Raw genomic sequence first — 26,233 nt, forward strand, 5'->3', positions numbered from 1 at the left:
ACAAAATTCACCCAAGCCCCAGCTGCTCAGGTCTAGGAAGCCCCCTTTCCCCATCTCCCCTGGGGTGGGTGGGTGCTGGGGTAGGGGGACTGCCATCACGTGTGGCTTCCTTCCTCCCCCGCTGCATCCTGCTGCCCCTCTCCCTAGCCTCACTGGCGATGGGGCTGCCCCTTGCCCAGCGTTGGGCAGGAGTGGGGGCTGCGGGGGGGAGGGGGTGGATCACAGGATCAAACCTCACCGAAGCCCCAGCAGCTGCTCAGGGGAGTGAGGTCCACTCCAGATGTCCATCTCCTGGCTGGAACTCCCCTTGGCGTCTCCTCCCGCTGGGTGCCGGGGACGGCAGTGAGGGCTCCCATCCCAAGCACGTTCATGCCTCCTCCCCCCTTCCTGAGGTGCTCCAACGGTCTGCCGGCCGCTGCTCTCTATAGCCTTAGGCAGAAGCAGTGGCAGGCAGCCCGCAGCACAAGCAAGGGAGAGAGGCATGGGCTGGATTTTTTTTCAGGCAGGAAAGCTCCGAGGGGGGGGGGGGAGGGGGAAGAAACCCAGCTCCAAATATTGGTGGAGCACAGCCCCCAGCCTTGAATATTCCTGGTGCTCGGGCACTCTGAGCCCGTATAACCTGCTGCCACAGACCCTGCAATGAACTATGCTCAGTGTTCTGTCTGTGCAGAGATGTTGCATAGGCAGCCTCTACGCTGTGTGCGTCAGGGTGCGGTCTCCATGCCGGCAACAAGGGGAGGTTGAGAGTGGCCCAGAGGGGAAATGATCCACAGCTGCATGGTTCAGCTGGCCATGCCACACCACTCAGGTCCTGCAGAGGGAGTATTAAGGGTCTGACACACAGGAATGCTGCTAAGAAGCTGGACTTTATTTGCAGGCTCCCAGCCACGTGATCTAAGTCAGGGTGATGACATCAATACCCCATCACATCCCAGTGTTCAGCGACACCAGTGATTATTGTTGGGGCTGCAGCTACCATTCCATCCCCGGGGTAGCAGCCAGGGAGAGTGGGTGCTGTGCGGCACCGCGGCCTCAATTTGTTAGAGGGTGCCACATTCTATCTACACTTTGTCCAAGTAAAACCCAATTACTCTGGTTTCTTTGCATGAGTGAAGTAGGTTTCACCATGAATGTTTAATAGTTCAGTTTTGTTTTGGTCAGCAGAGAATTCTCTTCATCACACAATGATTGGAAACAAAAAAACAAAAACAAAACCTGCTTTCTAAATGCTTAGTAAGAATTGGGGACAGGGGCGGAAATCAGAGCTGTTCCTTCAATTACACAGCCTGCATGCTGTGTAAAAAGTAGATCAGACTTTTAGCCTATATTTCATGCCTACAGAAGATCTTGCTGCTGAAATAGTAGCTTTATCCCTACTTCATATTCGCAGTGTGTATTGTAACACAGCTATTGGAGTCGATTTGGAGCCAGCATGCTGTTGCAGTGCCAATTTGCTTCCAAATCTTGATTATGCAGTGATGCCTTTGTTTACGTATCAAAGCAAAATCTGAAAGTAAAGCATTGTGAAACCTATAATAAACAAAACTGGTGCCACGCTTCAGTGCACTGTTTTAAGTACATTAGTCATCTTTCCCCTGACTCCAGGCATTTGAATCCCCAATGGTGTGATAGCATCTCTATTCCTTGGAGGAATCAGTTAGTACATCACAGTACGTTCTGCACTGTGCCAAGTACAGTACAGCGCATTTATCTTATTCATTGTCCTTTCGCACAGAAAATGGTTGGTGTCCTTTGAGAATGTTACTTTGCATCTAATTTCCAATTGCTAAATATACAAACTCCTTGGCTATGCTACCTAATGTAACCCAGTGTTCTTTTCCATTATTACATTACTGTCATTGTCTGACTAGTTTTAATGTAAATTTCATTCGTTTGTTTAGCCAGAAACAATACACTGCTCTAAAATATTATCAAAACCTGCTAACAGTTCTAACAAAAACTATCAGATGTGGCAGAGTTCTTATATATCCCTGTGTACCCACCATTTGTTGCTAGAATTTACAGTCTGTGGGTATTATTGGAGTCTCTATCAGCTGATGTTAGATGATCATCCAACATTTTCTAGGAAGGCCGTTTTGCACTTTTGTCTGGTTAGAAGATAGTGACAGTTTCTTTTGGCTGTGGACATTGTTGCAATAATCTATGCCTTTGTCACCTGAACACTGGCTTGCTGTAGTGTGTTCTATCTCGACTTAAATCAACTTGCAAACTAACGGTGGTGCAGAATGCAGGAGCAGACACCTGCATTTTGTGGAGAGCAAATGACAGGCAGCCAGTGCAGATTGCAGAGCACTGCTGGTTTCTTAATTTTTACATATAAAGCTCTAAATGGCCTGGGGGTCGCTTACTTAAGAGCTGGTCTCTCTCCTAGTGTCTCACTGCTATAGTTGCGGCCAGCCAAGGCATTCATTATAAGACAGAAGCTAAATCCCTCATTATAGGAGAAAAGCAGCTGCTGGCAGGATTTCTTCTGTGAGGGGACTTCCACCCTGGAACTTGCTTTCCCTCCTCCCAATCCAAAATAGCACAGATTTGCTGATTTTTAGGGCACATTGTAAGGTGCATCTGTTCACACAGGAAAGAACCAAATGGGGTTGGTATGTGGGCTGAGAGTGTGTATAATTTGAAGGGGGAGCGGGGGGGGGGGTGGGGTTGATCTTGAGGCTCAACGGCAGGTCTAATTTTTATGATTGTATTAGGAATCTGTGACAAAGATGAGTTTAGGAGACGTGCTTTATATATTGTAAATTTAACTAGACAGTCTGTATTTGTTAGTGCTTTGCGCCAAGACCTGCAGTCCTGACTTAGCTAAAACTCCTCTTGGAGTCAATGAGAGCTTTGCCCAGGTGAGAACAGCAGGGTTTGGTCCGTTAGCAGGGAGTCAAAGCCACTTAAAAAAAAGATTTCCCTGTCTGTGTTTGGTTTTCAGGCAACTACACTTTAAGAGTTGACTGCAGCCCCCTTCTCTACAAATTGGTGTATAATCTGACAGAAGAGGTACAAAAGCGAAGTGTTTGCTGCACATGACTTTCTGATAACTGAAGTCACAAACTTACTGCAGATTAGTTTGTAGCCTGCAGAGGCACTGATCCTGCTCCCATTGACGTCAATTGCAAAATTTCCATTCATTAGGACATGGTCCAGGCCCACAGTTGCTCTTCAGTGGTCTATGAAGGATGAAGAGTATTACTAAAGCAAACAAAACTGTATTACAGTGTATATTTTTAAAACACCAAGAAGATAATTAACCCACTAAAAGCTAAGTTATTGGACAAGTGGACAGGAAGCTGGAAGGAATTAAAAATGGGATTTAAAAAGAAATCCTGAAAATGGAAAAGATTTAAGATAAATTGGCTTGGTGCCCTCCTTACTCTTCATCTTATCCCCCTAAATCTCTTCTCACACCCCCTCCAAAATGCCTCAGTATTTATCAAACAATTAAATTATTCTTCCAATGGGTCAGATATACCCAATTTGTACAAATGGTGTCCCAGATACGTATCCTTTTCTCTTTCTTTCTTAGTATTGCTCATTAGATCTTCTGTTACTGTAGATGGCAGGCACATTAAAGGATGCTGCTTCTCCTTGAATGCATATAAAATGTTGCTCTTCAGGTGAATTCATTCTACTCATTTAAAAATGAGAATTGACAGTTTTCAAATATATAGAGCAAGCTTCATCTTGCCACACAAGTGTCTTTTGTATGAATTCTGGGCTTGTGAATAGTGGAGTTTAGTCACCAAAGTGCCTCATCTTGAGCCACCTCCAGAGGCAAATAGCTTAATTCACTTTCCATCTCCAATCTTTGACATTTCTGCTGAATATCTGTTCACTTGGAACTGGACTGAGATCACGCACTCATTGGTCCCTGCAGTGGATGTCAATTATTGGCACAGACACAAAAAGTTGAGCCCCACTGAGATATCTAGTGTCCCCAGCTATGAAAGATTCTTCCTAGTCTGGGTTGTTCTCAAGCGTAAATCATACTTCTTTATGCACAAAGTAATGCACAAGGTTTCCAGGCTGTGTGCTTCTTTGTCTTCAACTGTTTCAACTTTGTATTTTCTTCTTGTGCATTCCCCTCCCTTTTCAACTCTTCCCTTTCCTCCTCAAGAGAAAAAAAAAAACCAGTAAGTGTTTGTGAACTCATCAGCACAGCAGTAACACTTCACACAATGAAGGAAAGGCTGTTTCACTTGCAAACACTCCTACTGCTGAAAGAAACAGATCAGGATTGCTTCCTTTCCTCATTCACCCAGGGAGCCATCTGCAAAGGGAAACAGACTAAAAACGCTTTGGGTGAAAAACGTTGTTAGTGGTGCCTGCCTCCACCATTTTACATCAGACCTTAAATTAGGCATCTGTGTTTAGCCAGATAACTTCCATCTAAATACCATCAGATGCTTGAGAGACATGAGACACTTCTTCTTTTGGAAAAAGCTCCCATGCCTCTGTTAAGAGCTTGAATAATACATTAGTGTAGCATAGAACAACGAAGGGCCTCAGGAGCGCTCAGTAATTGAATGCTCTCTCAGTATCAGGGAATTCCCAGTACTGTGTTATATTCATTCATGTTTTCCACTACTTCATTTATCATAGGGATTCATTTATTGTCATTGAAAAGCCTTGTCTATTCTCTGAGCTGTTTGAAGTCAGTCTTGGAATAATCTGGGTTGTTGTTTTTTTATTCGTTTGTAGATGAAAGACACAACATTATTCTGATTCTTTTCCTTTCTCTGCTTTTTGTCTTCATTCAAAGAACAGTTTCCCCAGTTTTTGTTCTGTTCTGCTGTCTCCATCCCTGAGGTAATCTAATGGCTCATCTCCTATTTCTCTCTGTTTCTTCTTGCTTTGTCTAAGTCAACTGGAGAACGTCCTCATCGTTCTCGAGGATTCGGAAGATTATGATGCTTGATGTATTTATTCCTCCGGTGCAGCTAAAGCTGCTCATCGAACCCTAAAGAGAGCAGTTGTCTTTTTATGTCCTGGAAGTGACTGTTTATTTTCTAATGCAGTTATTCGCCTTCCTAAATTCTGTAGGGAGTTACTGGCCAAAAACTTGTGTAGCTTGTGGAGTGAAGAGCCACATTTTCACTTCTTCATCCTTCTAAGTGCAGGGCTGGTGAAAATCAACAAAGAATGGGGCTTGAGCCCATTACAGCTATACAGGTCAAAGAGCCATACGTAGTCCTTTACCCAAACCCAGATGCACAGAGGCACTTTCCCCTGCATGCTCATTTAGAACTTCTCCTCTTCCTCCAGATGTATTTAAAGCAGTAGAGGCTCATTAATGTCCAGCAGTGGCCAGAGGCAGAGCTGTGTGAATAATGGATTTTTCAGTTCACTGGCAATTTTGGGCTCTGCGTTGCTTTGCTAGCATTAAAGGATAAAGTTCACAGTTGAGGGCTCAGCATCTCTGTCCTGAAGAGCTCTGAAGGCAGGAAGGCATGGAGGCAGCAAGAATGGGGTGGAATAACTGACTAGGCAGTAGTACTACTGAAAAGTATCTGGGGGGGTCATCATGAATCACAAATTGAATATAAGCCAACAGAGTGATGCAGTTGTGAAAAAGGGTAATATTACTCTGGGAAGTTTTAACAGGTGTGTCATACGTACGACCTGGGATGTACGACAGCTCCCTAGCCTCTGTTCGTCAGAGGATGGAGATGGATGGCAGGAGAGAGATCACTTGATCATTGCCTGTTAGATTCACTCCCTCAGGGGCACCTGGCATTGGCCACTGTCGGTAGACAGATACTGGGCTAGATGGACCTTTGGTCTGACCTGGTACGGCCTTTCTTATGTTCTTATGTTCTTATGTTCTTAATTGTCCCACTCTACTCAGCACTGGTGAGGCCTCAGCTGGAGTATTGTGTCCAATTCCAGGCGTCACACCCGGGGCACCGGAATAGGGGTGACCAGGGGGCCATAGCCCTCCCACTTTTCAGCTGGGGCCCCGCCCCTCCCAGCCAGGCTGGCAGCTGGAGCCCGGCTGTGGAGCCCGGAGAGCTGTGGGGCGCTGCGCTGCAGACCCTCCACCTGCCTGGGGTGGGAGGGTCGAGAACAGTCCCCAGCCCATGTCCCCACCCTGCCCTGTCCCCCCCACCCTCAGGGCAGGAGGATCCACAGATTCCCACAGCAGCCCAGCCATGGTAAGAGCCTCATGAGTAGCTGTGGGGAGCTGCACCATAGACCCTTCTGCCCTGGGGGGCACGGGGAAGGGATACGGGCCAGGGGCTGCTCTTGAACCACTTACCCCGGGCAGGTGGAGGGTCCGCAGCGTGGCTCCCCACAGCTGCCCATGTGGCTCTTACCATGACTGGGCTGGGTCCAGGTAAGAGTCATGCATGGGGCGCAGGCAGCTGTGGGGATCCGGAGATCCTCCTGCTTTGGGTCCGCAGCTCCCTGGGCCTGCTCTGGCTTCTGGCTTGGCTGGGGGTGAGGCCTCAGACAAAAGAGGAGGGGCGGGGTGGGGGGCTCTGCCCTCCCCCACTTTTGGGCAGGCTCTGCAGCCCTTGCATCACACTTTAGGGAAGATGTGGACAAACTGGAGACAGTCCAGAGGAGAGCAACAAAAGTGATGAGATTTAGAAAGCCTGGCCTGTCAGAAAAGATTAAAAATACCGGGCATGCTTAGCAGAGCCGGCTCCAGGGTTTCTGCCGCCCCAAGCAGCAAAAAGAAAAAAGAAAAAAAACCCGCGATCGCGATCTGCAGCTCTACTGCCGCCGCTTCAGTCTTCGGTGGCAATTCGGCACCAGGTCCTTCGCTCCGAGAGGGAGAGAGGGACCTGCTGCCGAATTGCCGCTGAAGACCCAGACGTGCTGCCCCTCACCGTTGGCCGCCCCAAGCAACTGCTTGCTGGGCTGGTGCCTGGAGCCGGCCCTGATGCTTAGTCTTGAGAAAAGAAGACTGAGAGGGCGGGGGATCTGATAACAGTCTTCAGATACGTTCTTCAGTTGTTCTCCATGTCCAGTGAAAGTAGGACAAGAAGTAATGGGCTTAATCTTCAGCGAGGGAGATTTAGGTTACGTATTAGGAATGACTTTCTATCTATCAGGTTAATTAAACTTTGGAATAGGCTTCCAAGGGAGAATATGGAATGCTCTTTATTGGAGGTTTTTACGAACAGGTTGGACAAGGATCTGTCAGAGAGGGGCTAGGTTTACTTGGCCCTACATCAGCTCAGGCAGCTGGATTTGCTGATTTCTCGAGGTCCCTTCCAGCCCTACATTTTTATGATTCTATGAAATTCAGAGAACAAGCACAGACAACCTACCTCCTAGTTATGCTTAGAAATTAAGAATTGCAAAAGAGAAAAAATGGTTTTTACATGACCTGATAATGATTTGGCCGATAATGTCAGGATAAAGTCTGTACTGGAGCATGGAGCACTTCACTGTAGCGTTCAGCTTGCTCCTGCTGAGGTCTCATTTTGAGTTTAGCCCCCAAACCTGACCAAAGTGTTTGGGAAATGATAGCAGCCAGGCAGTAATTTCACAAGCTGGTTGTTTTCCTGCTAGCTGCAGGCATAATCTCAGAGGTCGGAACCCTAAAGATTTTCAGTTTGGCGTGTATCTCTCTAGCTATATATATCTACAGCTATTCAGTGCAGAAAGTGGCCCCCTCCAGTATTCTGAAACGGTTCACTCCCAGCTTTGTAGTGCTTGTGTTTGTGAAATCTCCGGCTTTCCAGGTAAAGTAGTTCAGGCTGCTTTTGCAAGCTTTGCTTGTCAAATCACTTTGGTTTGAGATCGGTATTGAAATGGACAAGATTATCTTCAGTCCTCACTCTTGAAGGACAGTCTGGTGGTTGGGGACCTGGGTTCAGTTCGCAGCTCTGCCACAGATACCCTGTTTGACCTTGGGCAAGTCATCGAATAAAACCTCTCCTCTCCCCCTCTGTGTAATGGGGATAATAACGCTGACTTTGTCTATTTAGATTCCAAATACTTTGAGGTAGGGATTGTCTCTTACTATGCACAATGGAGCCCTGATCTCAGTCAGGACTTCAAGGCACTTCCCTTCATAGGTGCCGACTTCCCCTCTTTCCCGTGGGTGCTTGACCCCACCCTCTGCCCCCCCTCCACTACTTCCATGAGGCCCCACCTCTTCCCACCCCGATTCTAACCCCTTCCCCAAAGTCCCCGCCCCAACTCCACCCCCTCCCTGCCAATATTCCAACTCCTTCCCCAAATCCCTGCCTCTTCCCCGCCTCCTCCCCTGAGTGTACCACGTTCCTACCAAACAGCTGTTTGGCGGTGGCTGGGCAGGAAACGCTGGGAGGTAGGTGGAGGAGTCAGGACGCAGCGCACTCAGGAGGGGAGGAGGAAGGGAGATGGGGGAGGAGTGGAGCTTGGCTGCCGGTGGGTGCAGAGCACCCACTAATTTTTCCCCATGGGTGCTCCAGCCTTGGAGCATCTACGGAGTCAGTGCCTATTCTTCCCTTCTATAAATTATTATTATGGTCCAGATCCTGCCTTCCAGTGCATCTGCTTTTCACTTTGATCATAGACTATCAGGGTTGGAAGGGACCTCAGGAGGTCATCTAGTCCAACCCCCTGCTCAAAACAGGACCAATCCCCAAACAGATTTTTGCGCTGATTCCTAAATGGCCTCCTCATGGATTGAACTCACAACCCTGGGTTTAGTAGGCCAATGCTCAAACCACTGAGCTATCCCTCCTCCCTCTTTCAGTAGCACAAAAGCAGCTATAATGTAGACTCAACCTGTGTGTGGAGCATATTGCCCCTGGCTAGGGAGAACTGGAGTGTGGCAGGGCTGTTGTCTCCCAGCTCCTAGCATAGGGGGCATTCCCAAGGGGAAAGGAGTGTGGTTGGGGCATCCCAGGCTGCCACTCAGAGCATCCCTAAGTGCCATAGTCCAATGGGCATAAGTCAGAGCAACCCTCAGCACTGCTTTAATTTACACCAGTGCTCTGGCCAGCCCCAGCATTGGGCTGATGTCAAGAAGCCCCATTCCTTCGAGTTGTTCCAAGTGCATAATGTACACGGCTCAGGACTGGGACCCACAGATTATAAATAAGATGCGTAAAGCCACATATGTATTAACATTTGAGATCAAGAATAATGCAGATTAACGGCACGCATCTCCTCTTGATAAAGTTCAACTGGAAGCAGAGACATTTTCATTACGAGCATGTGCTTTGCCTCCCCAGATTGCAAGCCCTGATGAGGGTTACGAAGGCAAGTCTCTCTATGAGAGCTGGCTTGAAAAGGACCCCTCAACAGAAAGTAAAAGTCATCCCAGGCAAGTTCATGAAACTATATGGGGTTTTTTTCCCCCTTCCCCCTCATCAGTGTTTCAAATGCATCACTGTGTGTTGTTTTTAAAAGCATCGTTGCCATTGATAGTGATGATACAAAACTGTCTGGTAGCAGGGGAGTAGCTAGCAGTATCGATGACTTTAGGAAATGTTTTTATAAACCCACATTGGTGGTACCTGTGCCAATTGCTAAACAAAAGTTTAAATGTCCTGTTAATAACACTTTGGAAGACAATCTAGTGCTGCATTCTAGTTAGGATAAACAAATGTTTTGTTAAAAGAAACTATAATAGTAGTTAAGAACAGGGCCGGCTCCAGGCACCAGTGCAGCAAGCAGGTGCTTGGGGTGGCCAAGGGGAAGGGGTGGCATGTCTGGATCTTCGGCGGCATTTCGGCGGCAGGTCCCTCAGTCGAAGGCCCTGCCGCTGAAGTGCCGCTGAAGAAGAAAGCGGCACGGTGGAGCTGCCGCCGAAGTGCCACCGAAGTGCCGCTGAAGAAGAAAGCGGCACGGTGGAGCTGCCGCTGAAGTGCCGCCGAAGAAGAAAGCGGCATGGTGGAGCTGCCACCGAAGTGCCGCCGATCGCTTGGGGCAGCAAAAACCCTGGGGCCGGCCCTGGTTAAGAAGGAAGGTTGTTCTTTTGATGCAGTTGACTATAAAAGGCCATGACCTACTATATATACAAATGTGTACTTTAAATATGCAAGATGATCTACAGTAAATGTTGCTATCTAAATTAATCAGAGGGGTAGCCGTGTTAGTCTGGATCTGTAAAAGTGGCAAAGAGTTCTGTGGCATGTTATCTTTGCCGCTTTTATCTAAATTAAAACATCCCCATGGAAACTATACAGTTGTTTACATGCTCCTGCCTGCCAAGGCTAAATCCTTACTCATAAGATGGGACTAATCATATCAGTAAGGTAAATGGAATTTAGCTCCTAATGTTACTTGATTCAAGTGTCCCAAGTCCGTTGCGCCAATCTTGTAGCCCCTGATCACATGAATTCAGTGCGGTTTCTCACCTAAGTAAGTGCTAGGATCAGACTCCCTGAGCAGATCCTCGGCTGATACACATAGTTTTATTGGCTTCAGTGGAGCTACAACAATTTTAGGAGCTGGCCTTTACTAGATTTAATTTCCTAGAAGCATGCACACGTCAATAAACAAATCCAATCCAGAATGACATGCTTTTCCCCTCCTCCATATACTTCTGTGTGTTGTTCTTTTTCCTTTCCTCTGTGTTGCCGCCTCTGCCCAGCAGATGGCATTCTCCACTTGAAATTAACACCAGCAACAGCCTCTTTTGCAATGGAAACTATTTGCGAGGCTTTGATTGTACAGTGGTCTGCCACATATAAACATATCTTTATATAGTCTCCCAACTGATTTCAGTCGACAGTAGATTATTAATGTTTGAGATCACCAAGATGCCCCAGGTCCCATCCTACAGCACTCTCACATCAGGCTCAATGTGTATCCTTCTCCAATGCAGTCTTCATCTTAATAGCCTTACCTCACTGTTCTGACCTTGCTTGTCAGAAGCCTTGTCCACAGTACCTTGGAAACTCTGCTAGCAACACTTTGCATAATCATTCGTACTGGGTCTGGCTGTAGCCTCATTTTGATACCTTTTATTTCCTGCATGTAGAATAAACAAACTGGGATCAGGCAGTGATTTTGAAGCTTATTATCAGCGACTGGGAATCACATCGGGCAGAGCCCGTTATACAAAGAACAGGGTAAGGCATCCAGATTTCCGGAAAACAACTGGTACCGAGGTTTGGCTTTATTTTGAGAACAGTTACTCTACAGTGGGATAGTCAACAATTTAAAAAAACAAAAACCTGTTTCAAAGTGTTGGTCCTGTGCTCACAGAAAAGCAATTTTGGAATTTGTGAAGAAACAAACCCTGGAAGGACAATTCACCCATGATGGTGATGTGTGCATTCTAAACCCTCTAGTTACACAAATAGGGCCCTCGATGAAGAAGTATAGATGGACTCAGCTTCAGGATGTGCTGTCATTCCCACACACATCACATTGTCCCCTTACATGTAGTATTTTCCTTCGTTCTAGTGACACATTGCCTCAGAAGTGAAAAAACCACACTTGTAACCCACTGCCATAAAGGATTGTCCAATTTTTCCTTTAAACTACAGCTTTCTGTTTAAACCAGTTTTTTCAGTGGGGAGGAAGCATGCATTTCAAGGAGGAAGGCAGCTCAGCACATAAGAAGTGGAAGATAATTCTAAGGATAGAAGGCTGGATGAAAGAAAGCACACAGTGGAGTGTATAAGGAAAGAAAACAAGAATAGAGAATGAAAAGATTATAGTCTGGGGAAAGATGATGATGAGGAAATGAGGGAAGAAATGTAGGTGGTGGCTGAATTGCACAAGATCCATTGGGACGGGACTACTGTTTTGCACTTGTGCTACTCAAATAACCAGATTGTTTTGCTTGTTGGGAATGAGTCAGTGGGTATTGGAGTTCAGGATGGGGCCAGAAAGAGGCCACCATAGACCAAAAGTAAGGATTGCTACACACGTTTGTTTTGCCATAGTACCCCATGAATTTGGATTGCTTTTTTCCCTATAGGAGCCTCACACAAACAGCAGTAAGGACTGTGTCTGGAAAAAAGCTATCTTGATACAGAAGTTGTGGTGATCTATTTTTGGCCATTTCTGACCAGTTTCATCCCTCAAACTGGCTTCAGTTAGACCATCTGAGACTTTGTTTATTCTGTTTCAGAGAGCAGACAAGTTCAGCAATTACCCGGTTTACCACACCGTCTATGAGACTTTTGAGTTAGTAGAACGATTTTATGACCCTACGTTCACGAAACAGCTCACTGTTGCCCAGTTACGAGGAGGACTGGTGTATGAATTGGCAGATTCCCAGCTCATTCCTTTCAACTGCCAAGATTATGGAGAAGCCTTAAGAAAATACACAAATAGAATCTATAATTTGAGCAAGAAACATGAAGAACAGGTAGAGACGTACGGAGTGTCATTTGGTGAGTAATGACCGTGCAGACATTAAACATGTATATGCCCTGAGTGCATCAATTAGAAGTACACAAAGGAAGAAATATGATTGTTGTATCCATGAAGCTGGACTTTGAGTTTCAGTGTGCCTTGTAGCAGAATAAAACAACTCATTTTAAGAACTCCCTAAGAAGTTTCTCAATATAATGAAGGTTTAAAAAGTTACTGTCAAAATGCCTGTTATAACATAGTCACACTGTATATTACCTCATTCTTTATTGAGGGCAGACACTCTTGAGTAGTGAAAGGGTGGTCTAGAGGTTGGGCACTATCCTAGCATATGGGTTCAAATCCCTGCTCTACTGTAGACTCTGCCGTGCTTAACCTTGGACAATCACTTAGGGTCTACTTTTTAAAGGTATTTTGGTGCTTAACTTCTATTGAAATCAATGGAATTTAGACATCTCTGAGGATCTGTGCCAAGGTGCCTAAATACCTTTAAATATCTGGGCCTTGGCCTCTCTGTCCATCAGTAAAATGGGGATAATAGTATTTCCCTACCTCATGAGGATAAATACATGAAGGATTGTGAGATGCTCAGATACTATGGTAATACCCTAGGTAAAATAATTAAAGCAAGCTTGGGCAGGAGTTCTCTGCAGGTTTAGAAAAGAAGGAATCCTCCTCACAGGCCAAAAAGCACCAGTGGCCTTTTACTCTGTAACTACTGGTCCTATGCCTTTGAGACCCTAGGTGTCCAAAGATGAGGAGCAGGAACTGGGTTTTAGCTAGTGAATGAGTGCATATGGAAATAGCTTCAGGTAGCTGAAAAATAAAAAATGGAGCCAGTTTGCTTATTTGAATTTTTATTTCAAAAGTTAATCTAAAACATTAATTATAAAAAATAAAGTTTCCAAAATATATTGTAAAAGGCACTTTCCTGAATTAATTCCTGCTCAAACAAGATTATACCTTTTAGAAAAACATCCAGTCTCGATTTAAAAGTTTCCAGTGATGGAAAATCCACCACAGCCCCGTTCCAATGGTAAATTACTCTCATTGTTTAAAATGTGTGCCTTCTTTCGAGTGTAAACCTGTCCAGCTTTAGCTTCCAATCACTACATCTTGTTTTACTTTTGTTTGCTAGACTGAAGAGCCTTCTACTACCAAATTTCTATTCCTAATGTAGACTCTTACAGATGAAGTCACCCCTTACACTTCTTTTTGATAAGCTAAACAGATGGAGTTCTTTGAGTCTGATACTGTGAGGCAGGTTTTCCAGTCCTTTAATCATTCTTGTGATTCTTCTCTGAACCTGCAGCAAAAACAATTGTGATCAGCTTTAGCAATCCACTGAAGGTTATTTACTGTTCCTAACAGTCCTAATTTACAGATCGTTTTCACAATATTATGCAATAAAATTCATGCACAGTTGTGACCGTGGTTGCTGAAGGGGTCACGCTGAGATTGCTCAATCAGGGCAAACTGGAAAGAATAGGGGAGACGATCCCCAAAGCTGGTGGTTTATTTTCACCAAACCAGTAACCAAACAGCTTCTGTAATACATTACTCGTTACCAAGAAGCCAAAATAAGTTCCCTTTAAGCAGTCCAGCCTTTGGCTCCCACCCAGACAGCCAAGTCTACTAGAGCCAGGGTTACTAAAGACCTTATTCACCATATATAAAGTTCTACCCCTCCCAAGAAGAGACTGGACACATTGCCCAGCAGGTCAATGAATATTTCAGATCTTACCTAAATACACGGTTACAGCCAGTTATAATTAACTAGACATCTAAGATTTATTAATAAAAAGAAAAGAGAGAGAGTTGCTACCGTTAAAGATCATTATACATAGAGATATGAATAAAGTTCTCAGGTCAGTTTCATGGCAGAGATGGTGAGACTGCTGATTTGTAAAAATCCTTCTGGAGTCAATTTAAAAGGCCATCCATGTGCAGTGTTTGTTCAGATTCTTCCACGAGAATTGTAGGGTTAATTCAGAGTGGACTGGGAGACCTTAGACTTTTCCTGTCAAAGTTTAAGCAGATCTGAGATAGCAAGGATCAGGCCCCACGCTTTCTTTATAGCTGGAAGCCAGTTGTGGTCATAGCAGGCCTTCCTTGGCTGAACAGTAAGAAATGCATATTGTTGTTTTTGAAGCTAACCTCTGTTTCCTAGGCATATACCCATAACTAGATACATTCATTACCATGAGGCAATTAATCATACAAACAGTTCACAGGTAGTTTACTATGTGGAATTTACAAGTTTCAAAGCAAAATGAGGACAATAATATTATTATACCACAAGTCCCATCTAAATGATAATATCCCCTTTTGATCTCTGAATCAATAGACCACATTAATGATATCATTAGAGACAGGAACAAAATTTTAGCATCTACAAGCTAATTAGATCACATTGTTAAACTTCTAACAAGATATAGATAAACACAGACAATATGACAGTAGAACCTCAGAGTTACGAACACCAGAGTAATGAACACCAGAGTTATGAACTGACTGATCAACCACACACCTCATTTGGAACCAGAAGTATGCAATCAGGCAGCAGCAGAAACAAAACAAAACAAAACAAAAAATGGAGAGAGAGAAGCAAATACAGTACAGTACTGGCAGAGACAAGAAAAAAAAGAGAGATGCAAATACAGTACAGTACTGTGTTACTGCATTAAATGTAAACTACTAAAAAATAAAGGGAAAGTTTCAAAAAAGATATACAAGGTAAGGAAACTGTTTCAGTGTTGGTTTCATTTAAATTAAGATTGTTAGAAGCAGCATTTTTCTTCTGTATAGTAAAGTTTCAAAGTGTATTAATTAAGTCAAAGCTGTAAACTTTTGAAAAAACAACCATAATGTTTTGTTCAGAGTTATGAACAACCTCCATTCCCGAGGTGTTCGTAACTCTGAGGTTCTACTGTAGTATTTATTCTTGATTCTCTAACAATATAAGCCTACATAGCAAGGGTCTATCTACAAGGAATGGCCCTGTTTACCATTTCAATACTCTTCTAATATGTCCTTAAGAGTTGCTTTTTAGGTCACTCAGCCTGCTGTGTTGCTTAACCCTCACTGATTCAGCCTCACAATAGTATTCAGGGATGATGCATTTATATGACTTTGTTACCCTTTGTCATAACATTGTGATATTGCCAACGCCAGACATTCAAAAATCGTAACTCAGGCCCAGTGAACTCATGGGACTGGCTTAAAATCATTATTTTAAAAAATAAATAAATTGAGCTTATTTGCCTTTCGGGTTCAGGTTTTCAAGTTTTCCTCTGCAACAATGAGGGCTAGAAACTTTTTTTTTTAAATACAAATTTCTCTCATAATCACGTGATTCCAGAAAGTGGAGCTTAAAGAAACACAAATTTTGTAAGTATTGTGATTTAAAAAAAAGTAGAGTGAGCAACCCTGGCATTGTTTGGGATAAGTACACTTGTATGTTTTCAGGAGACCTTTTCCCTGGTCAGCCCTCTCCTTCTGCTTGCGAAACATGAGCTCTTGCGAAAGGGTGGCTAGAATGTCAACAATGGCTAAACGCTGTCCTTGCACGTACACACAACTCCCATTCAGTGCACAGAGGCAGCCAAGCACAGAAACTTGACCTGAGGGGGATGATTCAACTCTCTTGATATAAACAATCAGAGGGGAGATGGCTTTATGGAGGGAGCTACTTTAGATTAGCCAGGGCTTTCTGAAACTCGTGGTTAAATTTGAAAGAGTCTGAAGCTTCCCTTTTGCCTACAGAACTTGTATGTTTGGCAAGGTTCTAAAGTCTCCCCTGTTTGCAAGTTTGCCCCTGTTGCTCAATGAACCAGAACCTATTTTATTTTATTTTATTTATTTTTTGGCAGGGGAGAGGGAGGTAGGAGAATTAGCTGTAGAAATGAAATAGACACTGTTATCCAAGTCCTGTCCACTCTGGATGCAGTGGAACCAGTACAGCTCTGTGTCCACGTAGGAAGAGTCTGCCCCAAGGGCTGTGGCTGCCCTGTATGCCACAGAGCTCAGTTCCACAGGGCCTTTTGCCAGTAGCCGTTAAGAGGGCTTGGGCATGTTGCCAGGGAAAGTGGGGACGAGCTGGGGGGGGGAGGGGTTTGCAACTACAATGATCCAATGGGCCTGCACTCCCACATTATGGGAGACAATCCAGGTATTGAGTAGCAGCTGTAGAATGGCTCTACCACCATCCTATGCCTTGGCCAAGAGGATTCCTCCCCAACGGGATCTCGCTACACCAAGTCTGGCTTGGTATGGATGGGGAAAGAGCTGACATAAAACAAGCAAAGGGTAGGGTGGAAATCTCCTAAGGTGAAAATGGTGCAATCCTTGCACAGGCAGGCAGAAGTGCTGGAAATGTTGATACATGTCGAGTTTCTTCATGTAAAGTCTGCAGTAAAATTAAAATTGCAGATCCAGGGATTTCCTCCTCCCCAATCTCAGAACTTTCTCTGTGCCAGAGGTTCCCCAAGAATTGTTCTCAGCATATTTAAATTAAATATTATTTTAATGCCTCTTTGTAGAAGTTTTATTAGACATTGTTCCTCAGCGCTGCTCCCATGGTTAAAATAGGTTTTCCATGTTACGAGAAGGCACTGCAGCCCTTTAAAAGTCAGATCCAGAAGAAATGGGGAAGCCAAGGATTCCTTGTCAAGTCAGGAAATAAAATAAATACATGGTTATCCTCAGTAAGTGAAATGTTTATTGTTCAAGGCTCTTTGTGTGATGCTGAAGTAAAAAAGGGCTTTCTATTTATAGGTCCCCTTTTTTCTGCTGTGACGAATTTCACAGAAGCTGCCGCTGATTTTCACAGAAGACTTAAAGAGGTTGATGTGAATAAGTAAGTTTAAAAAAAAACAGTCTTGACAAATTCGCCTCCATGCTCCTCGACTTTGTTTGCTGAGGGCCGAGTCCTGCAATCCTGAATCAGGCCTTGGTCAGCAAAAACTGACTTTGAAATCAGAGTTTTGTCTGAGGGCGGACTATAGGATTTGGACCTCAACACATTCTGTTTCCTGGGCGCACTCACCAATGAACAGGATGAGCTTTGTGATCATTTTAGTGAAAATCTTATATAATGTAATGAACATATTTTTCACATAAAGCAGCAGCTATCAATGAAAAGTTAGTGTCTTTTTTCTTTGGTGGGTTCTTTCTAGTACTGTTTAATAAAACACAGGTTTCCATTGTTCTTAAAAGGGCGGCCTCCCATTTTGTTGCTTATATAATGGGAAGTTCCCCCAGTCTAACATGCAGTTTTTCCCTTCAAGTTTGTGTGAAGAGCAATCAGTCTGAAGCAGCATCTTCTGGAATCAACAGTCCTAGTTTGAAAGACTATGTGATTCTAATCACAGTTTAGAGCCCATCCTCTTCTGTAGCACTGGGCAACGCATGTAATGCCTGTGTTTCATTTTCCTCATTTATATCATGATACTTGTCAGCCTAATCAGGTGCATAGGAAGGAGTAACTAGCTAATATTTGTTTAGTGCTTTGTAAATTAGAACAGGGCTGGCAATGGTTTTCCAATCCCAGAAATATTTTTAAGAGTTTGGAAATTTTTATTGTTCTGCCTCAGAATGAAACTGAGACTTTTTGAAGTTTTTCAGTGAAAAGCCTATAGTGTGGTAGTTAGAGCACTCACCTGGGAGATGAGAGAACTGGGTGCAGGTCCCTGCTTTGCCTAATTTGGAGCAGGAACTTGAATCCAGGTCTCCCACATCCTAGGTGAGTGCCCTGACCACAAGGCCATTGCCTATTCTGGGGTTTGGAGGTGTCTTCTTCTCTCTCTGGTTTTGACCAAAACTTCGCCTGAGAAACCTTTCTTCGTGAAAGTTTCATCAAAGCCAGTATGTTCCCAGGAGCAGTTTTGGTTTCACCTAATCAGCTTTTCTGACTAAAAAATGTTGGAAAATTCCCAACCAGCTCTATTAGAAAACCATGTAGTTCATACATTTTCATGTATTGTTGTGTGAAATGCTTCTGTCTTCATCCCCCACAGTCCAATTGCAGTGCGAATCATGAATGATCAGCTGATGTTTGTGGAAAGAGCTTTCATCGATCCTCTTGGTTTACCAGGCAGGAAATTTTACAGGTAAGGCAACAAGTTATGCAGACTACTAAAAAGCATCGATTGTGCTATGACTCTTCAATTTTTTCATATTGTGAACAGCTTCCTAAAATAGAAATTCTCTTGTAAACACCTCCTGCACCTTCACCGTGGCATCGAGAGTGCTTGGTTCCAAGGAACAGTAACTAGGACACTGCTAAAAAAATAAGATGAAAATAACTGTGCTGGTTACAGCAGTGTGAGGACACCCCTCTGCTGATTCCATCCCTCCTGACGGTGGAGTAGATTTGGGAGACGGAGAGGGTGCCGAAAGACATGAGGTTGTGATCTACATCCTTTATGTAGCTCAACAACACATTTGGGCTATTGAGCTTCTCCTGTTGGAGAGAGAAGTTTCCCTCTTTGGTGTCAAGTATATGGCTATACCTCATTTTGCCCCAATGCCTCAGTTTCATTGAAGTACCCAGTTATCTGAGAGAAGGGACGCCAGTGGTGTGGCCCTCTGGCCAAATCAGAAGTCCTCCAGTCCCAGGGCACACAAAAATCCAAAGCCAATCTTTAGCTTTTTCTAAGCTAAATAGTGTTCAGGAGTCCTCAGGTGCAACAGCCTTCCAGGAAGCAACCGCTCGCCCTCCCACTACTAAATCCTTCCTCGTGCTTGCAAGGGTTTCAGCTGGAGCTGCTCACATTTTTTTCCCCCCACATAGTGTGACTTTTTGGACAGCTCAGGTTTTTGCATCATTCAAAGTGTCCTGCTATTTCAGCTAAGCAGAGAAATTCAACTTGGAGCAAACATTTTTCATTTTCCCATGAAAAGGGGGAGCCAGAAATTTTTCATTTTGCCAAAAAAAGAAATCTAAATCCATCGAAACTTCAAATGATGTTAAATTCACTGAAAATTGCTTTTTAAAAAAAACAGCTCTAGTTCTAGCACAATTTTTGCTCTTTCTTTCAGGGATTCCCCCCAGCCGTGTCTCAGTAGCTCCCCTTGTTGTCCCTCGTATCCCTCCTTCCCACCTAAGCCTTTTTTCTCTTTCCCCACAGACACATTGTTTTTGCTCCGAGCAGCCACAACAAGTACGCTGGAGAGTCATTCCCAGGGATCTACGATGCCATGTTTGATATTGAAAATAAAGCGGATCAGCGCAAAGCCTGGGAAGAAGTAAAGAGGCAGATCTCCATTGCAGCCTTCACCGTGCAGGCTGCAGCAGGGACTCTGAAGGACGTAGCATAGGAACAAGGCACCAGCAAGCTTGAACACATGGCTAACTCTTAAAAAATGGCAGTTAATGTACTAGAGTGATGCCATTCCACTTTGTGCATAGTATTTACTAGGGTTGCAATATAACCAGCCTTTTGCATACAGAAGTCCCATGGGAGTTAGTGAGAGCTGTTGGTGTTATGGGACTGTTGGTTAAGGAACCAATGTTGGTTCTCTGAAATTGGCATAACTGCTGCATTTAAAAAAAAAGACTTTTTCCTTTGCCTTTTTTTGGAAAAATGTCGGTTACAAAGCTTACATTTTCCAAAAGATCCATTAATTTTGGGACCTCCCTTTTTGGGTTCTGAGCACTTCTGAAAATCAAGCTCCCAAGCTGCATCTGCACTAGAGAACCTAGAACCTGCCACTGGTGCAGTTTTGTTAGCAGTAGCAGGCGGAAGCCTTAATGCAGACAGAGCTCAGGGGTTTAACACCATGTGTCTTAATGGTGTTCTGAGCAGGATTAAACAACATGGTAAGAATGCCTGAACTCTGTCCACACTAGCGCTTCCATCACTGAGGCAGCTTTTGCATTGGATCTGCTCCACTATATCTACGCCTATGACCTAATTTTCCTAGTGTGGACAGTGATTTAGGGCATAGGAATTGCAGTACTGGGTCAGACCCATGGTTCATCTAGTCCAGTATCATGTCTCTGACAGTGGTCAGCACCACATGCTTCAGAGGAAGGTACAAGAAACTCACAGCTGTCCCCTCATAGAGATTGATATACTGTGCATCATCAGGCTTTATCTCCCTATCCATTGTCTTTGATTGTGGGTGCGATTATAAAAGATGGTGAGCACCTACAATCCCAATTTACTTCAATGGTATTAGGTGTTCTCCTCTGAAAACTCCAGCTCTAGGTGTCCCATGCTGCGTACCCATAATCAGTGAACAGTTGACAATGTAGGTCCAGATGCTTTTTATGCCATTTTTAATAATCATATGAAGTACTAAAAAAAACTATTTATATGCAGAAGTTTTGAAAACCCTCAGGCTGAGATTTACAAAGGGGATGTTGCGGGAGTTAGGCATCAAAATCCCTTTTTGAAATTGGGAATTAGGATTGTTTAGTCTGCAGAAGAGAAGAATGAGGGGGGATTTGATTTGATAACTGCTTTCAACTACCTGAAAGGGGGTTCCAAAGAGGATGGATCTAGACTGTTCTCAGTGGTACCTGATGGCAGAACAAGGAGTAATGGTCTCAAGTTGCATTGGGGGAGATTTAGGTTGGTTATTAGGAAAAACTTTTTCTCTAGTAGGGTAGTGAAGAACTGGAATGGGTTACCTAAGGAGGTGGTGGAATCTCCTTCCTTAGAGGTTTTTAAAGTCAGGCTTGACAAAGCCCTGGCTGGGATGATTTAGTCTGGAATTGGTCCTTCTCTGAGCAGGGGGTTGGACTAGAGGACCTCCTGAGGTCTCTTCCAACCCTGATATTCTGTGATTCTATGATTCTAAATTTTCCTTTTGAAAATACCAGACTTATGCATTATTACTACCTACGTGTTTTTAAGAGGAAAAAGAGTCAGTAGAGAATCACCATCCCTTCTATGATGAATAGGGTGACCAGATGAGAGGGAGAAAATATCGGGACACATGGGGGGGGGGGGGATCCTGCCAGCTTTGAAAAAAAAAAAAAAGCGAGTGCTGCTGGCGAAGCGAAATATCGGGATAAATTGCGTCCCAACCAAAGATCAGTCGGGACGCAGGACAAACACCTAAATATCAGGACGGTCCCGATTTTATCGGGATGTCTGGTCACCCTAGTGATGAACTATCTGCTCCATTTGTAACATGCCATCACTTTCCTCTCATCAGCTGTTATTCATCACGCCCTCTTTAATTGGGAAAGCTATTTTATACCATGCTCTCACCCACCAGCTGATGTCTGATGACAGAGGTGGAAAGTGTTTTCCCAGAATGCTATTAATTACTGTTCTGAGCAGAAGGGATGGAACGCTCAGCATTTCTCCTTCAACGTCTACAGAACTAAACGACACACAATTATTGTCTTCTAACGTTACCAGTTAAAACTTCAATGTGAAACTTAGTTATTTTAAATTCCAGGGATGAAGGAAGAAAGTAAAATGACCCGACAAAAAGGGAACTGAAACGCTTTCCAGAAACCAGACGCCGGATATAAAAAGAAGAAAATATTCTAAGAGTGGGGATTTCAGTGATTTGGCCAACATTCCCTGTCTTCCCCTGGGTGTGCAATATGGCAGTTTACCTTCAGTTCCCAAGGTGGCTGCATTTCTGTGGCTCTGGCTGCATATAAGGATTATGAGGTTTTTCAGGCTGTCGATATAAATGGATAATATTAAAAATCACTTACACTGCCCTCCACAACTCCATTTGCAGAGTGCCTATGTTTTGATTCATGTATTCAACCTGTCTGAAGCAGTCTGTGGGTCATGTAACTGGAAAGCATCCAATCCTCAGCGTTTAAAGCCTAACATGGGATAATAAAGCAGTTTGACAAAATTAAATTTGGATGAAACTTGATGTTTGGTTTGCTAGATGTCGCTCAGAAAAATAACTTAAGGGAAACCCTGCCAAATAGTTTAGCTCTGCCGTTTAAAATGATCAGTCAGTTTTTAATTCATTTTCACTGGAAACCAGGAGGAAAAAAGCCTTGCTAATAATGGAGTGGGTGGGGATGCTAAAAGGCAGGTTCAAATCCAGCCTAGGTTGACAGTGACCAACCATTTAGTGGCTATTTTAGTGGCTTTTGTCCGCATCTTAGGGGACAGGTGTCAACATAAGAAAAAATTCTAGCAAAACTAACTTTTAATTGTCATCTGTATTCTCAGCCTAATGAGAGAGACCATAGCTTGAACCAGGTTAGAGACTGAGCTATCTTGAATGAGTGTGTTCACACAAGGGTTTGATGCAGTTTTTAACATAAGAACTTCCATACTGGGTCAGACCAAAAATCCATCTAGCCCAGTATCCTGTCTACCGACAGTGGCCAATGACACTCTAAACATCATCTCTAAACTAGGCCATATTTTTAGAGTGAAACCTGAGCCACAGCCCTTGAACTGTGAACTGATATAACACCCCTTTCCTTAATCCGTAGGCAGCAGAGTGTCAGGGTAGGAAAGAAACTGCCACCAGCTACTAATGCCCCAAGGAAAAAAGTCTGATGTTGAAGCTTGTGTGTTATCTGAGAGTAGGTGACAGACAAAACTAGCATATTTCTAACGCAGGGATGGATGAATGGATGTCAGTCAATGATTTTGAGTGGCTTTGGAAGAAACAATAATAGTTCAAACTGATCCTGGTGTAATTCCATTCACTTCAGTGGATTACAACACTGATGATTTTGTCTCATTCATTCTTGATGTTAAAACCCACTCTAATTAATTTGGTTTTCTAATATTTAAATCAGAATGCTTTTCACTGAGGGTATGTCTACACTATGAAATTAGGTCAGTTTTTTAGAAATTGATTTGATACAGTCGATTGTGTGTGTCCCCACTAAGTGCGTTAAGTCGGCAGTGTGCGTCCACAGTACCGAGGCTAGCATCGACTTTCAGAGCGATAGCTACCACAGTTCCCACAGTCTCGGCCGCCCATTGGAATTCTGGGTTGAGCTCCCAATGCCTGATGGGGCAAAAACATTGTCACGGGTGGTTCTGGGTACATATCGTCAGGCCCCCATCCCTCCCTCCGTGAAAGCAACGGCAAAAAATAATTTCTCGCCTTTTTTCCTGGGTTACCCATGCAGACAACATACCACAGCAAGCATGGAACCCGCTCAGCTCACTGTCACCGTATGTCTCCTGGGTGCTCCTGGCAGATGCGGTACTGCAGTGCTACACAGCAACATCCCCTTGCCTTGCCTTGCCTATGGCAGATGGTGCAATACAACTGCTAACCGTTGTCATCGTCCCGTGGGTGCTCGTGGCTGAGCTCAGTTAGGTTGGTCGGGGGCACCTGGGCAGACATGGGTGCTCCTGGCCGGCCTCGGTGAGGTCAGTCAGGGGCGCTTGGCCAAAAATGGGAATGACTCCAGGTCATTCTCTTCTTTAAGTTTCATCTAATGGAGATTCATTGGAATCTGGAATATCATGCCAGCTGGAGGCTTCTGCCTCAGGCTGCTCTCCCAGTTGGCAGCACCGCATGGTCGCACCTACCCCAGGCTACCCCTTGCTCCCATGGCTCATGAAGCCTGGACAGTAGTAAGGAGCAGTTCAACTATAGGCTGAGCAAGTGCAGAATGGTGGTAGAATGTGCCTTTGGACGTTTAAAAGCTCACTGGCATAGTTTACTGAGTTGGTTAGACCTCAGCTAAACCAATATTCCCATCGTTATTACTGCTTGCTGTGTATTCCACAATATCTGTGAGAGTAAGGGGGAGACGTTTATGGCAGGGTGGGAGGTTGAGGCAAATCGCTTGGCCGCTGATTGCGCGCAGCCAGACACCAGGGCAGTTAGAAGAAAACAGCAGAGTGCGCTGTGCATCAGAGAAGCTTTGAAAACCAGTTTCATGACTGGCCAGGCTACAGTGTGAGAGTTCTGTTTGTTTCTCCTTGATGAAAACCCACCCCCTTCGTTCACTCTACTTCCCTGTAAGCCAACTGCCCTCCCCTCCTCCCTTTGATCTCTGCTTGCAGAGGCAATAAAGTCATTTCAGGGCCGGATTAACTTTTTGGTGCGAGGGGTGCAGGTGGGAATGAGGGGGCAGGAGCCCCCATTTGGTGCTCAGGATGGGAGTGGGGATGTGGGGGGGTTCAGGAGTCAGGGCAGGGGGCTGGGTGTGTGTGAGGGGGGTGCAGGAGTCAGGGCAGGGGGCTGGGGGGTGTGGGGAGTGAAGGGGCCTGGGTGAGTGTGGGGGGAGTGCATGAGTCAGGGCAGGGGGTGTGTGAGGGGGTACAGGGGTCAGGGTGGGCAGGGGGATGGGGTGTGGGGGAGTGCAGGAGTCAGGGCTGGGGGCATGGGGGGGTCAGGGGTCAGGGTGGGCAGGTGGCTTGGGGTGTGGGGGGGGGGTGCAAGGGTCAGGTGGGCAGAGGGCTGTGGGTGTGGGCTGGGGGTGCTCACAGCAGGGGACTGGAGGGGGTATGCCCCGATTCCAGCCCCTTCCCCAAGGCGCCACCCCCGCTTCTCCTCCTCCTCCTCCTCCCCGGAGCAGCGAGCGTGCTGAGGCTCCGCTCCTCCTCCTCCCTCCTTCCGCAAGCAGTTGATCCAGGAGATCTGCAGCAGCGGGGAGGAATAGCACACTGGGGAAAGAGGCGGGGGAGGAGCTTGGCTGCCGGCAGAGCCTGCAAGGGGGGGCAGAGAAGAGTGGGCTGGGCCGAGGCCCCTTTGGACCATGGGCCCAGCGCCATGGCACCAGTGGCGCCATGGTAAATCCAGTACTGGTCATTGCTGTTTCAAATTCATGAATTCTTTCTTAATTCGTCACACAAATGGGGGGATAACTGCTAAGGTGGCCCGGGAGGGGTGGGGGAGGAGGGAATCACAGGGGTGGGGTAGTTGTAGCGGCACCCCCTAGAATGGCATGCAGCTCATCATAGAAGCGGCTCGTCTGGGGCTCGGAGCAGCCGTTTGCCTCTCTGGTTCTTTGGTAGGCTTGCCTGAGCTCCTTAAGTTTCACGCAGCACTGTTGCGGGTCCCTGTTATAACCTCTGTCCTTCATGCCCTTGGAGATTTTTTCAAATATTCTGGTATTTCGTCTTTTGGAACGGAGTTCGGATAGCACGGATTCGTCTCCCCATACAGCGATCAGATGCAGTACCTCCCATTTGGTCCATGCTGGAGCTCTTTTGCGATTCTGGGACTCCATGGTCACCTGTGCTGATGAGCTCTGCATGGTCACCTGTGCTGATCAGCTCGGACGCTGGCCAAACAGGAAATGAAATTCAAAAGTTCGCAGGGCTTTTCCTGTCTACCTGGCCAGTGCATCTGAGTTGTCCAGAATAGTCACAATGGAGCACTCTGGGATAGCTCCCGGAGGCCAGTATCATTGAATTGCATCCACACTACCCCAAATTCGACCCAGCAGGGTTGATTTCAGCAATAATCCCCTTGTCGGGGAGGAGTACAGAAATCAATTTTAAGAGCCCTTTAAGTCAACAAAAATGGCTTCATCATGTGGATGGGTGCAGGGTTAAATCGATCTAACACTGCTAAATTCAACCTAAACTCGTAGTGTAGACCAGGGCTGAGTGGAGAAGAAGAAAGGAGAGAGTGAGTCTTATTATTATAAACAAGACACTGAGAATAGACATGGACCCTGAACTTTTCACTTTTAGGTCCTCAAAAATCCATTTCATATGTGCTTGTGTGAATGGATGGACTGGGCCCAAAGGCCCCCTGCTGGAGGTCTCAGGGTTCTGCCACACCCATCCCAGGAGCAGTGGAGAGGTCCTCCAAGCAGGCTAGAGTGGCTGCAGGGGACTCAGCCAATCAGGGCCCAGGAGGGCCATATAAACGGAGCTGCAGAACAGTGTACTAGTTAATTGCTGCATGGAGTAGGAGAAGAATGGACTGCAGACCTGGCTGCCTGGAAGAGCAGCAGGGCTATGGACAGCTAAGTCTGCTGGCAGGGACTGGGAAAGTGAGAGGCTCCTGGCTGGCT

At 45.3% G+C, this 26,233-nt stretch overlaps 1 protein-coding gene across 4 annotated transcripts in view; it reads left to right on the plus strand.

The window, feature by feature from the left end:
- Positions 1 to 22,131, plus strand: part of LOC120383355 (N-acetylated-alpha-linked acidic dipeptidase 2-like) — a 45,068-nt gene extending 22,937 nt beyond the window's left edge. For 3 of the 4 annotated variants that reach the window (XM_039501385.1, XM_039501405.1, XM_039501411.1), the window contains 7 exons: positions 2,951 to 3,018; positions 9,198 to 9,289; positions 10,952 to 11,042; positions 12,053 to 12,317; positions 17,074 to 17,155; positions 18,315 to 18,407; positions 19,428 to 19,854. In XM_039501385.1, coding sequence (XP_039357319.1) covers positions 2,951 to 3,018; positions 9,198 to 9,289; positions 10,952 to 11,042; positions 12,053 to 12,317; positions 17,074 to 17,155; positions 18,315 to 18,407; positions 19,428 to 19,617 — 881 coding nt within the window. In that variant the 3' untranslated portion in view covers positions 19,618 to 19,854. Of the gene's footprint in view, positions 1 to 2,950; positions 3,019 to 9,197; positions 9,290 to 10,951; positions 11,043 to 12,052; positions 12,318 to 17,073; positions 17,156 to 18,314; positions 18,408 to 19,427; positions 19,855 to 21,714 lie in introns of those variants that run through there. The other variant, XM_039501395.1, reaches the window with a different exon arrangement.
- The last annotated feature ends 4,102 nt before the right edge of the window (positions 22,132 to 26,233 follow it).

This window comes from Mauremys reevesii, linkage group 1 (genome assembly GCF_016161935.1).
Source record: "Mauremys reevesii isolate NIE-2019 linkage group 1, ASM1616193v1, whole genome shotgun sequence".
Classification (NCBI taxonomy): Eukaryota; Metazoa; Chordata; order Testudines; family Geoemydidae; genus Mauremys; species Mauremys reevesii.